This window comes from Carassius gibelio, chromosome B4 (assembly GCF_023724105.1).
Source record: "Carassius gibelio isolate Cgi1373 ecotype wild population from Czech Republic chromosome B4, carGib1.2-hapl.c, whole genome shotgun sequence".
NCBI lineage: Eukaryota > Metazoa > Chordata > Actinopteri > Cypriniformes > Cyprinidae > Carassius > Carassius gibelio.
Genome location: NC_068399.1, coordinates 26,323,669 through 26,336,732, shown reverse-complemented (window position 1 = coordinate 26,336,732; position 13,064 = coordinate 26,323,669). Strand labels below are relative to the sequence as shown.

The 13,064-nt window shown below is 32.9% G+C and overlaps 1 protein-coding gene across 5 annotated transcripts in view; it reads right to left on the bottom strand.

Moving 5' to 3' along the window:
* Positions 1–2,998: 2,998 nt before the first annotated feature.
* Positions 2,999–13,064, bottom strand: part of LOC127956486 (oxysterol-binding protein-related protein 8) — a 60,730-nt gene continuing 50,664 nt past the window's right edge. For 3 of the 5 annotated variants that reach the window (XM_052554426.1, XM_052554429.1, XM_052554427.1), the window contains 12 exons: positions 11,756–11,837; positions 11,572–11,670; positions 11,395–11,491; positions 11,217–11,315; positions 9,789–9,886; positions 9,514–9,603; positions 9,159–9,295; positions 8,005–8,190; positions 7,187–7,343; positions 5,870–5,972; positions 5,689–5,794; positions 2,999–5,046 (listed from right to left, as the gene is read on the bottom strand). In XM_052554426.1, coding sequence (XP_052410386.1) covers positions 4,914–5,046; positions 5,689–5,794; positions 5,870–5,972; positions 7,187–7,343; positions 8,005–8,190; positions 9,159–9,295; positions 9,514–9,603; positions 9,789–9,886; positions 11,217–11,315; positions 11,395–11,491; positions 11,572–11,670; positions 11,756–11,837 — 1,387 coding nt within the window. In that variant the 3' untranslated portion in view covers positions 2,999–4,913. The remainder of the gene's footprint in view (positions 5,047–5,688; positions 5,795–5,869; positions 5,973–7,186; positions 7,344–8,004; positions 8,191–9,158; positions 9,296–9,513; positions 9,604–9,788; positions 9,887–11,216; positions 11,316–11,394; positions 11,492–11,571; positions 11,671–11,755; positions 11,838–13,064) is intronic. The other 2 variants (XM_052554428.1, XM_052554430.1) reach the window with 1 other exon arrangement.

The window sequence follows — 13,064 nt, the reverse complement described above, 5'->3', positions numbered from 1 at the left end:
CAGACAAAAGCCCAAACGTCTTGAGATGCTGGCGGAGACGGTTTCTTAGCAACGCTAGAAAACACCGGACCTGAAGGAAACCCACTTACTGGACTACAGCATTAGATCTCGTCTCGTCTTGCTATTAATAGCTCTTCTGACTGCACTGTCCAAGTCATCTTGACCCACTGATTCGTCACTGATGCCAAATTACATGACAAAAACTCTAGTTAGTAACATTACACATTTTAGGTGATATAGTCAGACTACTTTTAGATTAGTTTTGACTTAACTTGTTTATCACATTGTATCATAATGATATATAGAGTAATATTCTATTTTATTTTATAATATTTGTTGTTATCAGCAAAATGAAGTGCAATTAATATTATGCATTTATATTAAGTCAAGTTTTCACAAACTGGGTTTGTGAAGGATCTGCAGGAGGTTTATGAGTTAAACTAAATCATACAATTATTTAATGAAAACACTTAATTTAAAAATAGTCAAAAATAAAACTCTTATTGATTTTTTATTATTTTTGTTTATCTGCATGCCATGTGACCGTATCCAAATTCAAACATGATACTTCATTTAAAAACTATTTACTTTAAAATCTCAGCAAATAAAAATGCATTAGGTGACAGAGCATCAAAAAAGTTGGTCAATTTGTGCATTTTAATGCGTTTTAACGACTAAAGTCTAACAAAGTAATACATGAAACAGAAAACAACAGCATCATTCAGGCTTCAGCTCTAAATCCGGATCCTCTTCACACACTTCAACAGTCCTCACATAAACACTAGAGTCAGGACGGACTACACATGATTCACTCTCTGCGCACATTTATCAATGCAACACTTCACAACATGGTCTAACACTCCTTTTTATTATTCATGCACAAATAGACCATGTTAACCTTATAGCTTCAATCAGAAATGACTTAAGGTTATTTGTGGTGCCTGCTAAATCAAGCATATTGCTCAATTTAATGATTCAAACAAACCTCTTAATAAAAATGAAACACACAATTGCATAATGTGCTTTTTAAATGCTCTTAAGAGGAAATGAAGGTGGATATAGCTCAAAATGAAAGTTGCCTGAAATATATGAAGAGTTTATTTGCAGAAAAAGATTTCTCAGTTTTTATAAACCATGTTTTTTTTGTACTTTTTTTATTGTGTTAGTAAGATGTATTTTATTTTAGTTATTATTATTTAATCAAAGCAACCCAACTGTAGTTTGATTGATATTGATTGTGATGCAGGTTTAAAAAAAAAAAAAAAAAGAAAAGAAAAAAAGAGTTATCTGGTTTTTGCAAATTAACTCTTTGCATTTTTTCTCTTTTATCCTGCAGAAATAAGCAAAACTGATAAACAAAAAGTTGGCAATAAAAACAAAATAAGTATTTTTTTTTAATGACAAACACACAGCACAGTCACTAAAACTTTAACCAAACTTAAAAGTGAAAAATATAAATATAAAATTGAATTCAAAATATCAGTAATGCTAAGGACACTGCAGCTGCATAATAACACCTTTAAAACATTCATTCAGTCATTCTTGTATCCTTAACTAAACGATTTTAAAACATCAATTTACATACTTGAAGTTAGATAAGAATGAACTGCTCTTCTTGGTCTGATTGACGTCTGGATGCTCTCGTGCACGAGCGCGCGCGCATGTGAACTCACCCGGGTTGTGACGTCATCCCGAGGACAAGCTTTCGCGGTCTGACGTCAGCATCAGACACGATGCCTTAAATAGAGAAGATTTTGGCTTAAGCGAATAATTACAGTAGATGAGTTTAAATTTTTGAAGTGAGGTCTACGAGCGCCCTCTGCTGGTTATTTGAGTAAGTGCATCTAAAATGAAACGGGAGTAATTTTCTGAAGTCATCATCACACAGATAAGAGTGAACACATCTGTCAATATCAGTTACATAAAACAGTATCATTAATGAAGGCTTTTAGTAAAAAAATTAAAAGTAAAAAATTATACACACACACACACACATACATATACATATATATATATATATATATTCAAATGACTCATACTAACTTGAAATGGCCACAAATTAAATAGTTTTGATATGGTGTCTATTATAATAAAACATTTAAAAACCTAAAAATATATAAAACATTAAAAACATAAAATGTATGACTCCAACTTAAAAGTTCAATTTGGAAAAGTTCCAAAACAAGTGTTTTTATTTAAAGTAGAAAAAAGATATTAAAATATTTATGGCTTTGCAACATAAAAGCACCACAAACTACTTTATGTTTTCAATAAATGGCCTATTATAATAGAAGGTATATTATTAAAGTATTTTATGTCTCTGTAATTTAAAAGGTTACACAATTGTAGTTCTTAATAAATTGTTATAAAACTTACTTTACAACTAAACACAATTATTAGACTGTGCTAAGATATTTAATACGATTTGAATATTTGTAAACGTTTAAATGATACTAGTTAGTACATCAACTACGAAATACATATACAAAATATTATTATTAATAATAATAAAAATGAAATAAAAATAACACTATGAAAAAATGATGGTGTATAAATGAATAAAGAAATAAAAAATAAAATGTCAAATCTTAAGCTTTGAATAAAGTTAATGAAAAATAACAATAAAATAATAAAATATAAATACAATAAAAAGTATAAACATAAAAAATAAACAAAAATAAAAAGGAAACGAAAAATAAAAAAATAAATAAATAAATAAATAAACAAAGGCTTAAAGCTAAATGTCTGATGAAGGGCTTGGACCCGAAATGTTACACGTGGTGAGCAATCATTTAAATTGCTAAGGAGCATTTTCTGGTGTGCGGACTCATTGTTTACCTTTGCAACTACTTGTCTGCCCAGCACCCAGTTTTAAGGTTTAGGATGTGCGAGCTGTACCTTTGAATTCTAAAGCTAAATTAAAACATAATTACTAGAATAACCCTGACACAATAATGTAAATCAATACTGACATGTGCAAAGAAAGGAGAAGCAGGAGTTCGTTCTTTTTCATTTATTTGGTGATATGTCACAGGTAACAATAAACTTACAGAAAGTTATTTCTGTATCACAAATAAAGCATCATCTGTACAAAGACACAACTGCAGGAAATAATCCAAAACAAAAACAAAACCAACAAAGATCACCTGGAGTGAAAACGCTTTAAAAAGAGCCTGGTGCATATCAAAGAAAAGAAAAGAAAAAGAAACCGATCTAAAGAACACTGAACGTGATGCATGTGGAGTTTGATCCCTGCTTCGGAGGCAGATGCACGACTAAAGACAGCGTCGAGCTCCGGGACGAATCTAAAACCTCTGAATATGGCACATTCACTCCAAGAGAAAGAAAGACAAACCATGGTAGGAATGCAACAGTTGGGCTCAACATCCCTCAAACTTGGAAAGGCACATGTTTTTTTTTAATAGTTCCTGTCGACGTGAGCACATTCAAACACGCTGTGTGAGCGACCGAACGCCCGCAGAACAAAGACACGTGGGCTATGGGTTAACTGCATCTCTCTACAAGTACAAAAGGAAATCGGTTCTTGGTTATATACAGAAGAGACGTTTAGACGCTAATCTACTCTCAGACTATTTGGCTCTTTAATCGTACATCTAGTCTGATGTAACAGTGGCAGACGAGAGTCAAGCAACTACAAAAGTACATGTTTCCTGCTACAGGTTCACTACGCCTAGATCTACGGTTTCCTCAGAGTAATATTAAATGTGACGCTCGCTATGCTGTACACGCGTCGGTATCGTTTGAATAAATTAAACATTATAACCTTCAAACACGTATGAAATGCAGGATCAATTTAAGATTCATAGTGAAATTGTTCCCGGACACAGTTTTTTAAATAATACAACATTTGACCTCAACTCCAACATCCTTCATTCGTTTAATAAAAATGTCATAAAATACAAGTAACATCAGAAATATTAAACCCTTTTAAGTTTTATGTGTTAGTGAACTTTTAAGAAATCTAAATATTTTAGTTTTAGGGCAGCATTTTCTATATTTTCATTAGTATAACGTGTCGGTTAAAATTGTATTTCAATTAGGCAGTTCATTAAATACTATTACGTACAAATACACATTTTTTTTTGGGGGGTAACAGTGAGAACGAGATTGTTTTTTTGCACTTAGGTCATGACAATCTGGGGTGAAATGTGTTTTGTGTGTGTCATGAAAATAACATCACAATGCAAAATATGTAAAACAGGGTTATTGTTAGGTAAAAGACATATTTTTACCAATTTTAAGAGGAAAATAATTATTTGGATTTGATAGTAATTTGTTTTTAATATCATCATGTGTCCTCCGCTACAGCAGGGGGCGCTGCTGGAGGATAAAAATGAATACAAATAAATAAAACAATGGTCTAAACCGTTAAGAGGCTGATGTGATTTCCTCGTTTTGAAAAGTAAACAGTCATTTCTAAAACATCCCACAATGCACTTCAGCACAATATTGTCCGTCCTCTCGCAACAATCACAACACAAATTCATAAAAGTTAAACAAATAGAAACCAAATGTGTAGAATAGGGGATTTGTTAAGCAATATTATATATATTTATATATATTTTTTTCCCCCCTAATTTGGGCCGGGGGTGATCTAGATTTTATAAAACTTACATCCTCCGCTACAGCAGGGGGCGCTGATGAAGGGTAAAAATATTATAAAATTCAATTAAAATAATGGCCTAAATGGTTCAGAGGCTGATGAGATTTTCTCTTAGTGAGGAATAAAAGTAAACAGTCATTTCTAAAACATCCCACAATGCACTTCAGTCCAATATTGGCCGTCCTTTCGCAGCGATCACAACACAAATCCATAAAAAAACGAAACCGTCAGTGTGGCGAGGCGATACTGATTGAAGGATGGAGTGAGGTTTCTGGGTCATTCTCGACCGTTACTTAAAGATGAAGTTGAGGAGGACCTGGAGGAAGATGAGGAAGAGGATGATGGCCACGTCTCTTTGCGTCAGGAATGAACTTTCTGTCGATGACTGATTCGCCACTCGACTCCTCAAAGTGTTGACGCTCCTAGATTCGAGAGCAGACAAACCAAAGTTAATATTCTCATCATCTCAAGGGTTTATTGATACATTCTCGATATATTAATCAGGGATGTAAAAAAAAAAAACAATCTCACAATATGATAATATCACGATATTAAGTCAACGATACGATATTTATTGCGAAAAAAAGCAAAGGATTGGAATTTTTTTTCAAAATTGTGTAAATTTTTTTAATTATGCATTTTAAGAGTGCAAAATTTTGAGCTCCAACCCATGATCTTAACTAAAAACAACACTTAAGTGAATTGATTTTCCTGAACTTTAAAGGGGACTCAACCCTCTTTTTATTTGTTGTATTCTTTCTCAGTCTAAATTACATTCACACTGGTGTTTTAGGAAGAGCTTCGCTTTGAAACGTGGAGCAAAAACTGACTTGATGAAGGGATTATTAATCCTTATTGTGCTTTCGTTACTGTGCCAAAGCATAACGGCCTAAAACACAACTTTAAAGACCTTTTATGTAACAAAAAGCAGTAAATATATTTTTAAAACAACACTTTTTGCCCTTAAGACCTATCGTTTTATATTGTCATGTGACCTTGATAATATCATTACATTCCTAAAAATAACACATTCATTAAGTGTGAGGTAGTAAGAAGTGTTTTACCTGTTAATGTCTTCCTGGGTTTGTCTGATCGACTCAATGGCACTTTGGATTTCACTCAGATCTGTTCCTTTCTTTCGGAGGCGGGTGTTGTGTTTGCTCTTGTGCCCTGAATGAAAGATCACGATGAGTCTGTTATCAGTGTGTGTGTGTTTGTGTGTGTGTGTGTGTGTGTTTGACGTACTCTCGCTGCCTGAAGAGTCCTGGCGGTCCGGCTCTGGAGACGAGCAGCCACTTTCTGGACTTTTAGGTTTGTCACTCTTATGTTTCCGCTTGGGTCCCGTCACCTGATCAAACACACACACACACACACACACACACGCGCCGACAAGAGCAGGACATTCACGTTTCAGTCTTTATGTCATGGTTAAGACAGTCTGGATTGTGTATGTGAATCACAGGCATTTTTGAAAGGCTTCAAAGAGGGTCCAAAATGAACTTTTTTAATCTGCAAATGAGGAAAGTACAACTTTACCAGCCGTACACATGAAATACTGGCCATTAAGCTGTATACTGGGTTACAAAAAGGTTTTATTATCCCTATAATAATGGGATTAATAAGCAGTTTTTCCTCTTATATATTTTTGCTTGCAAAAAAGTTGCAAATTTGATTTCAATTTTTTTAATGATATTATTTATTTAAAAGCAAATAGATTTTTTTGATTTCTGTTATTACAATTATTTATTTAAATCTTAAATGTATTTTTTGAATGCATATGTAATTTCAAATTATTTTTATTTGCTATTTATTGTGTAAATTTAAATTTCAAATTATTTTTTTTCATTTTTTAATTTGCTATTTAGATGCATATTTAATCGCTACTTATTTTTATTGCATTTATTTGTTTATTTAAATTAAATGCAATATATGATCTTTTTAACATTACATGTATTATTTGTTTGAATGCAAATTTTATTTCTAATCATTTTTTTATTTACGGTTTTTATTTAACTGCACATTTCATTTCAATTTTTATTATTTAAGTATTTTAATTACATTTATTATGTAAATGCTAATTTAAGTTCGAATAATAATTTTTTTACATTTGTACATTGAAAGGCAAATATAATTTTAAACCGCTTTTTTATTTATTTAAATCTTTCAGAATAACACTAAAAACATTGTAAATAAACTAGCGTTTCCAAAGATTTCCAGAAGTTTTACAAAGATTCACAAACCAAAGTTAATTCTGGATCCTAGTTGCAAAGAGCATGCCTGATGCAACCAAAAAAAACAAAACAAAGAAAGATGACACATGCATGCATGCAAAAGTCACTTGCAAATGTCAAAGAGCACAAAGAAAAAACAAAAGCTGAAAACGAGACAGCGGTCATGTGACCAGGTGAGGCAGCAGATGATTGGTTGCTTTGCACAATGATAACTGGTTGGTTGAAGAAAGGACAGAGAGCGCAGGCAGCGGCAGACGGTGATGAGATGGAAGCAGAGAAAGGGATTGTGGGTAGAACGAGGGAGGGGAGGGACGGGGACAGAAGGACGTACCTGGCTCAGGTAATTGTCCCTCCGGGAGCCCTGCTGGGTACTGAGACTAACTACACTGGCTGAACGTACCATAGGCGTCCTGTGGCGCACTTTGGTCTGAATACAGCCGTCTTTCTCGAACTGAATCAGATCGTTGAGCGGATCCCACGGACGAGTGCTAGGACACAGAGAAACACAGCGTCCTCACAGTAAACAATGCACTTCCTGTCCAGCAGGGGGCAGCAGGTGTTAAGCCTGTTTCACACATACTCCATCTGCGGTGCATATTTTTTTTTGCACCCATGTCAACTCATTATTACAATTACATAAAGCCTACTATGTTTCACAGTCAACACATTTGGCTTTTTGGCTAGGTTTAAAACAAAGAAAAGTGCACTTTTAGATGGACAAGCCAATATGGCATTCATGGAGGTAGAAAAACAAAGTTATTAATGAACCGCAGAATTGCTTTGATTGAAGATTTAAATATAAAGGAAAAGACATGAAAGTGTGACTGTTTGTGTCAGTGGTAAACGTTTTTGATAGCCTACTACTTTTAAACATAAGGAAAGTAGACCGAAGGCTGTTTAAATGTTTGTTTTTCCAATACTTGGCCCGAGATGCAGCTATTTAAAAAAAACTGGAATCTGAGGGTGCAAAAAAATTCAAATATTGAGAAAATGGCCTTTAAAGTTGTCCAAATGAAGCTCTTAGCAATGCATATTACTAATCAAAAGTTCCAGGGACACAAAGGTTGTGTTTGTGGCAAACAGCTGCACACGGACTGCATACGCTCTGCAGGAGGAGTATTGTGAATGGAGCAGGCAGGCGTGACTTACTCGGCGTAGCGGTAATGCCACTCTCCGGTGGCCGGGTCCTGCTCGAACAGAGCGGGCATCCACTCCTCACACTTGACCTTGCGCTCGCGGGCCGCCTTCCTCTGAGCCTCCTCCAGGATGAACTTCTCGTTGGTCGCCTCTGTCTGGTCCTTGTTATTGATGGCCCGAGTCACATGCTGCCACAGCCTGAAGATGACAGAGAAAGACTAATGAAAATGTGTCCGTTTTCCTAATTAAGTTTATTTCTCCTGTTACTGAGTGTTAGAGATCACGCAGAACCCTATAAAATCCCTTTGTTTTGAAGTAGATTTGATTTAAAATAGATTTTTTTCTGGATTCCATTTTTAATTTACATTTATAATAATAATATATTTATTCGTTTTAAACAACAATTAAAGATTTAATAATAAATAAAAGAAATTTGGATTTTTTTTTTTTTTTTTTTACTGTTTAATGTTTCTGGATTTCCATTTCTCCTTTATTTATTCAATTGTTTTCCATTTACATTTTTCTGAATTCCAATTTTAATGATAATTAAAAAAAAAACATAAAATCATATTTATTTTCTCTAGATTGCTTTTTAAGGGTTATATGAAATGCTAGTATTTAAAAAAACAGCATGTCTAATTAATTCAACTTTTCCCAAGTTCCGTTTTATTTATTATTTTCCTAGATTTTATTAAAAACCATTAAAATTGTTTAATAAAATATTGAAAACTAAAGTGAATTCAAATAATTTATTAATTTACTAAAACTTTGATAGAGCCTTATGAAACATATTCAGAGATTCTGTGCTGTCCATATATTTTTTTCGGTTTTTTTTTTTTTTTTTAATTTTATACAAATTTAATAAAAACTGAATGCATAAAACCATTATTAATTTAATTAATACTAAAAATAGTTTTATATCCTTTCCTTTTTAAAATTATAGCATGGATGAAAAATCTAAGTAAGAATAATATTATTATTATTTTTAGTAGTAGTATTTTTCCAGTTTATTAGTCTTTTTGTGGATTATTCTTCACAAACACTAGTTAATTTCACCATTTGGTTCATTATACAGCCCTACTTTGATTTATTCATCAGAAATGGCCCAGTTCCCATCACCTTTGAGGTTTTCTGCTCTGTGTAAACGAGGTGAAGAGTCCGGTTACCTCTCGGACTCAAAGTCGCTCTGTTCTTCAGGAGGGACGGTGCAGCGGATCAGACGGCTCTGTCTCAGCTCCGGCGTCGGGTTCCAGAACATCTCCATCTCACCCGTCTTCTTATCATTGATGAAGACTTCACTGTCCTGTAAAACACACACACACACACACACAATGACATCTGGCCTCTAAAAGACATCTAAGAAACTAACTAACTAACTAGATTTGTCACCATTCCGACTAAGAACCGCCTACTTTTACAATTTGATTGACATGTAATGTGACCAAACACATGTTCAGATTTCTATGTAATATTTACAGCTGATTTCTACTCTTTATTATGTGCAGACGGTCTGGTACTCACCCAGTGCCCCTCAAGTGTCGCCAGCACCTCCTTCCCGAGCTTGATCTTCCCACTGATCTGATTCACGCTGTCACTGCTGCCGAGGAACGGCTGATGGACAGAGAAATATCAGTCACGCCATTGAATCCAGTCACATGAAGCATCGCTCATTTGTGGATGTTGTGCTGTTATCGGTGTGGTATACAGATCTGATGTGTGTGTGGCCTTTCTGTCTGCGCCCCACTGTTCTTCTAAATGTCACAAAAGCTTGAAAACGCATGTATAAACACACACACCTTGAGTCTGAACTCCAGCTGAGCGCTGTAGCCCGTCTTCTCACAGGTGATGGACACCTGACCGCCCATCTCCAGAGTCATCGTCCCGTACAGGATCCCTGAGACACACACACACACACACCATGTGTTAATCTGTGATGTATCTGAGTGTTAGTGAATACACTGGTGTGTGTATGTGTAAGAGTTATTTTATTTGCACTTGCTCTCTTATAAAACTGTCTTACAATAACGCAAGTATCACTGGACGGACAGACGGAAAACATGACACTTGCTAGACATTACTCTTCAAGAGATGGGGCTTGGTAACACTTTATATTAACAATTAGACATTAAGGCAAGGCAAGGCAAGTTTATTTATATAGCACGTTTCGTACACAATGGTAATTCAAAGTGCTTTACATAAAATAAAGTAAAATAATAATGAAGAAAAATAATAACAAGAATAAAACAAGCAGTTTACATGATTAACAGATCAAAAGTGAAAAAAAATGAGGAAAAAACGATTAAATATGTATTTAAAATTATATATATATATATATATATATATATATATATATATATATATATATATATATACGTATACATGCACACAAATACACAATTATAAATGTATTTCTATATATAATAATAATTACTATTATTAATTAATAATTCATATATTTAAATAAATGTATTAAAATGTTAAGTTATAATTATGAAATATATTTCTGAATATTTATATAATTACATATTTTTATATTTGTAAATATGTATATATTATAATAATAATATAATACAAATATATAAATTTATATACATGTAAATATTTTTAATATATATACTGTATGTGTGTATTTATATATACATAATAACTAAACAGTACACATACATATATTATGTAAACACATTAAAAAAATTTTTTTAATTTATAATTATGAATCATATAGATATTATATAAATATTTATAAATATTAATTATATAAAAACAGTGCACATTTTAAATATACAATATATATGTACACAAACATTTCAATTTCAAATCAAATTTATATATTTCATTTATTTTATAATATAATTTCTTTATTACTTTCTAAATTTACATAACATTACATAACAATTACTTAGAATAATAAATATTATATACGTATTATATATATATATATATGCTATAAATAATATTTATCAATTTAAATGCACATGATCTAATCAAGTGTTATATAATGCAATAATGTTTTATTGTAATTATTGAAAGATAAAGTGTTACCAAACTCTCAAACATGAACTAAATGTAAAACTCTAGACTGTTTACTGCACATGTATCTAAACGAGCAACTCAACATGTGAACATACCTAGATGTGTCCCTACAGAAGACAACACAGGGCATGGGTGTCAGTATGAGCGCTGTATTCAGATACACAGAGTGTGTGTGTGTGTGTGTGTAGACGGACCTTTGCAGTGTGCGTAGGGCATGTTCATCACGTAATCCTCTCCTCTGTTCAGAAACGACAGCCTGGCTTCACCGTCCAAGATGGCCGACAGAGAGTTTCCTGAGAAACATGCCAACAAACTCGCAATCAGACACGCGTGTTGCACAAAATGACGTGATCTATCAACGTATCTTCTTACCGTAAAACTTGGACTTGGCCAGGATGCTGCCGCTGAGACAAAAGCCATCCTTCCTGTTGCTGACGTAAAAGGCTGAAACCGGAGGATGATGGGATATCTGGAGGAGGACAGAAACATTGCGTTGGTATGAAGCGCAGTAGAAACTGATCTGAATTAAAGTGGATTTCGCTGCTTGACCTGTTCTGCGATGTAGAAGGTTTTGCTGTTGGTTTTGGTGTGGATCCACAAACAGCGAAATGTTTCTCCGATAATGGGGTTGTACGGTTTCTTCAAACCCTGTCAGTGACACAAACAATGAAAAGATGGCAGAAAACAACAGATGTCCAGACGTCTGAAGGGTTGTTAGTGAATGTGTGTTTACCTTTGGCTTCTTGTAGAATCCAGAAATGTACCATTTGACCACTTTCTTCAGACGGTTATAAGCGTTTTCCTCCACCGCCGCTCTGATGAGTTCAACAAAACACAATTACAGTAAGGTTATTGTAATAAAATGACCGAAAATCTGATTTGATGCCTTTGCTTGTATTTTTTTCCAGGGTTAATATTGTTAACTAACTCTAAAACTATAAAAAAAAAAAAAAAAAAAAAACATTCTTGCTGTGAAAAAAAAAAGATTAAAACAACTAATAAATCAGAATGTATAAATATTATTTAGACATTAAAAAGACAAACAACAAAATCAATAAACCATGACCTAAAAATAATGTGAAAACATTAACAAAATCTTATTCAAAATATTACTACAAATAAACATTACAAAAAAACTATACTAGTATTTCAACAATACCAAAATAACGTTTGTTTTGACATTTTATTTTGCCTTTAAGTATATGTGGACACATTGTTGAGTTTAAATATTTTTTTGTTATTATTATACATTTTATTTATCTCATTTTGATTTTACCAGGTTTGGTCCACTTCATTTTTAATCCAGAACTATGCTAAAATTATTTTTAATATAAATTACATATAAATAATGAAAATAAATTAACCATATATATAAAATAATAAAATAAACAAAAAACAAATAAACTACATATAAATGGTTTACCATAATAAACAAATAATAATGATCATTTTATTATTTTTATCAATTATGTTTTTTACACAATTTATTGTCCCTAATAAAAGACTAATTTGGAACACAAGATAAAAAGCAATTCCATGTATGCTTCTATTCCAGTGTAATTTTACTAACTATTTATATACTATTACAGTAGCTTGCGTATATTTTAACATTTTCATTTTTAGTCTGTTTTAACAATTTTATGTTCTTCTATCATTTTTATTTTGGTCATTTTTTTTTTTTACTTCAATTTCAATTAAATTTGTTTTAACATTTCAAATCTTAGTTTTGTTTTCTATCGTAACATTTTCATCTAAAATATCTATGTTTTTCACCTTTACTCTCAATCGTGATTTTCTATTAATTTAACTAAATGCATTTAGCAGACACTTTTATCCAAAGCGACTTACAGTGCATTCAGGCTAACAGTTTTCACATAACGTGTGTTCCCTGGGAATCAAACCCACAACCTTGCGCTGCTAACACAATGCTCTACCACTAGCTACAGGAACACTATTAGCTTTTGTTCGGTTATCAGTGGATATAAAGGAGCTTCTGCATACTCTGAGCTGAGCGTGTGTGTGTGTGTGTGTGTGTTACTCTC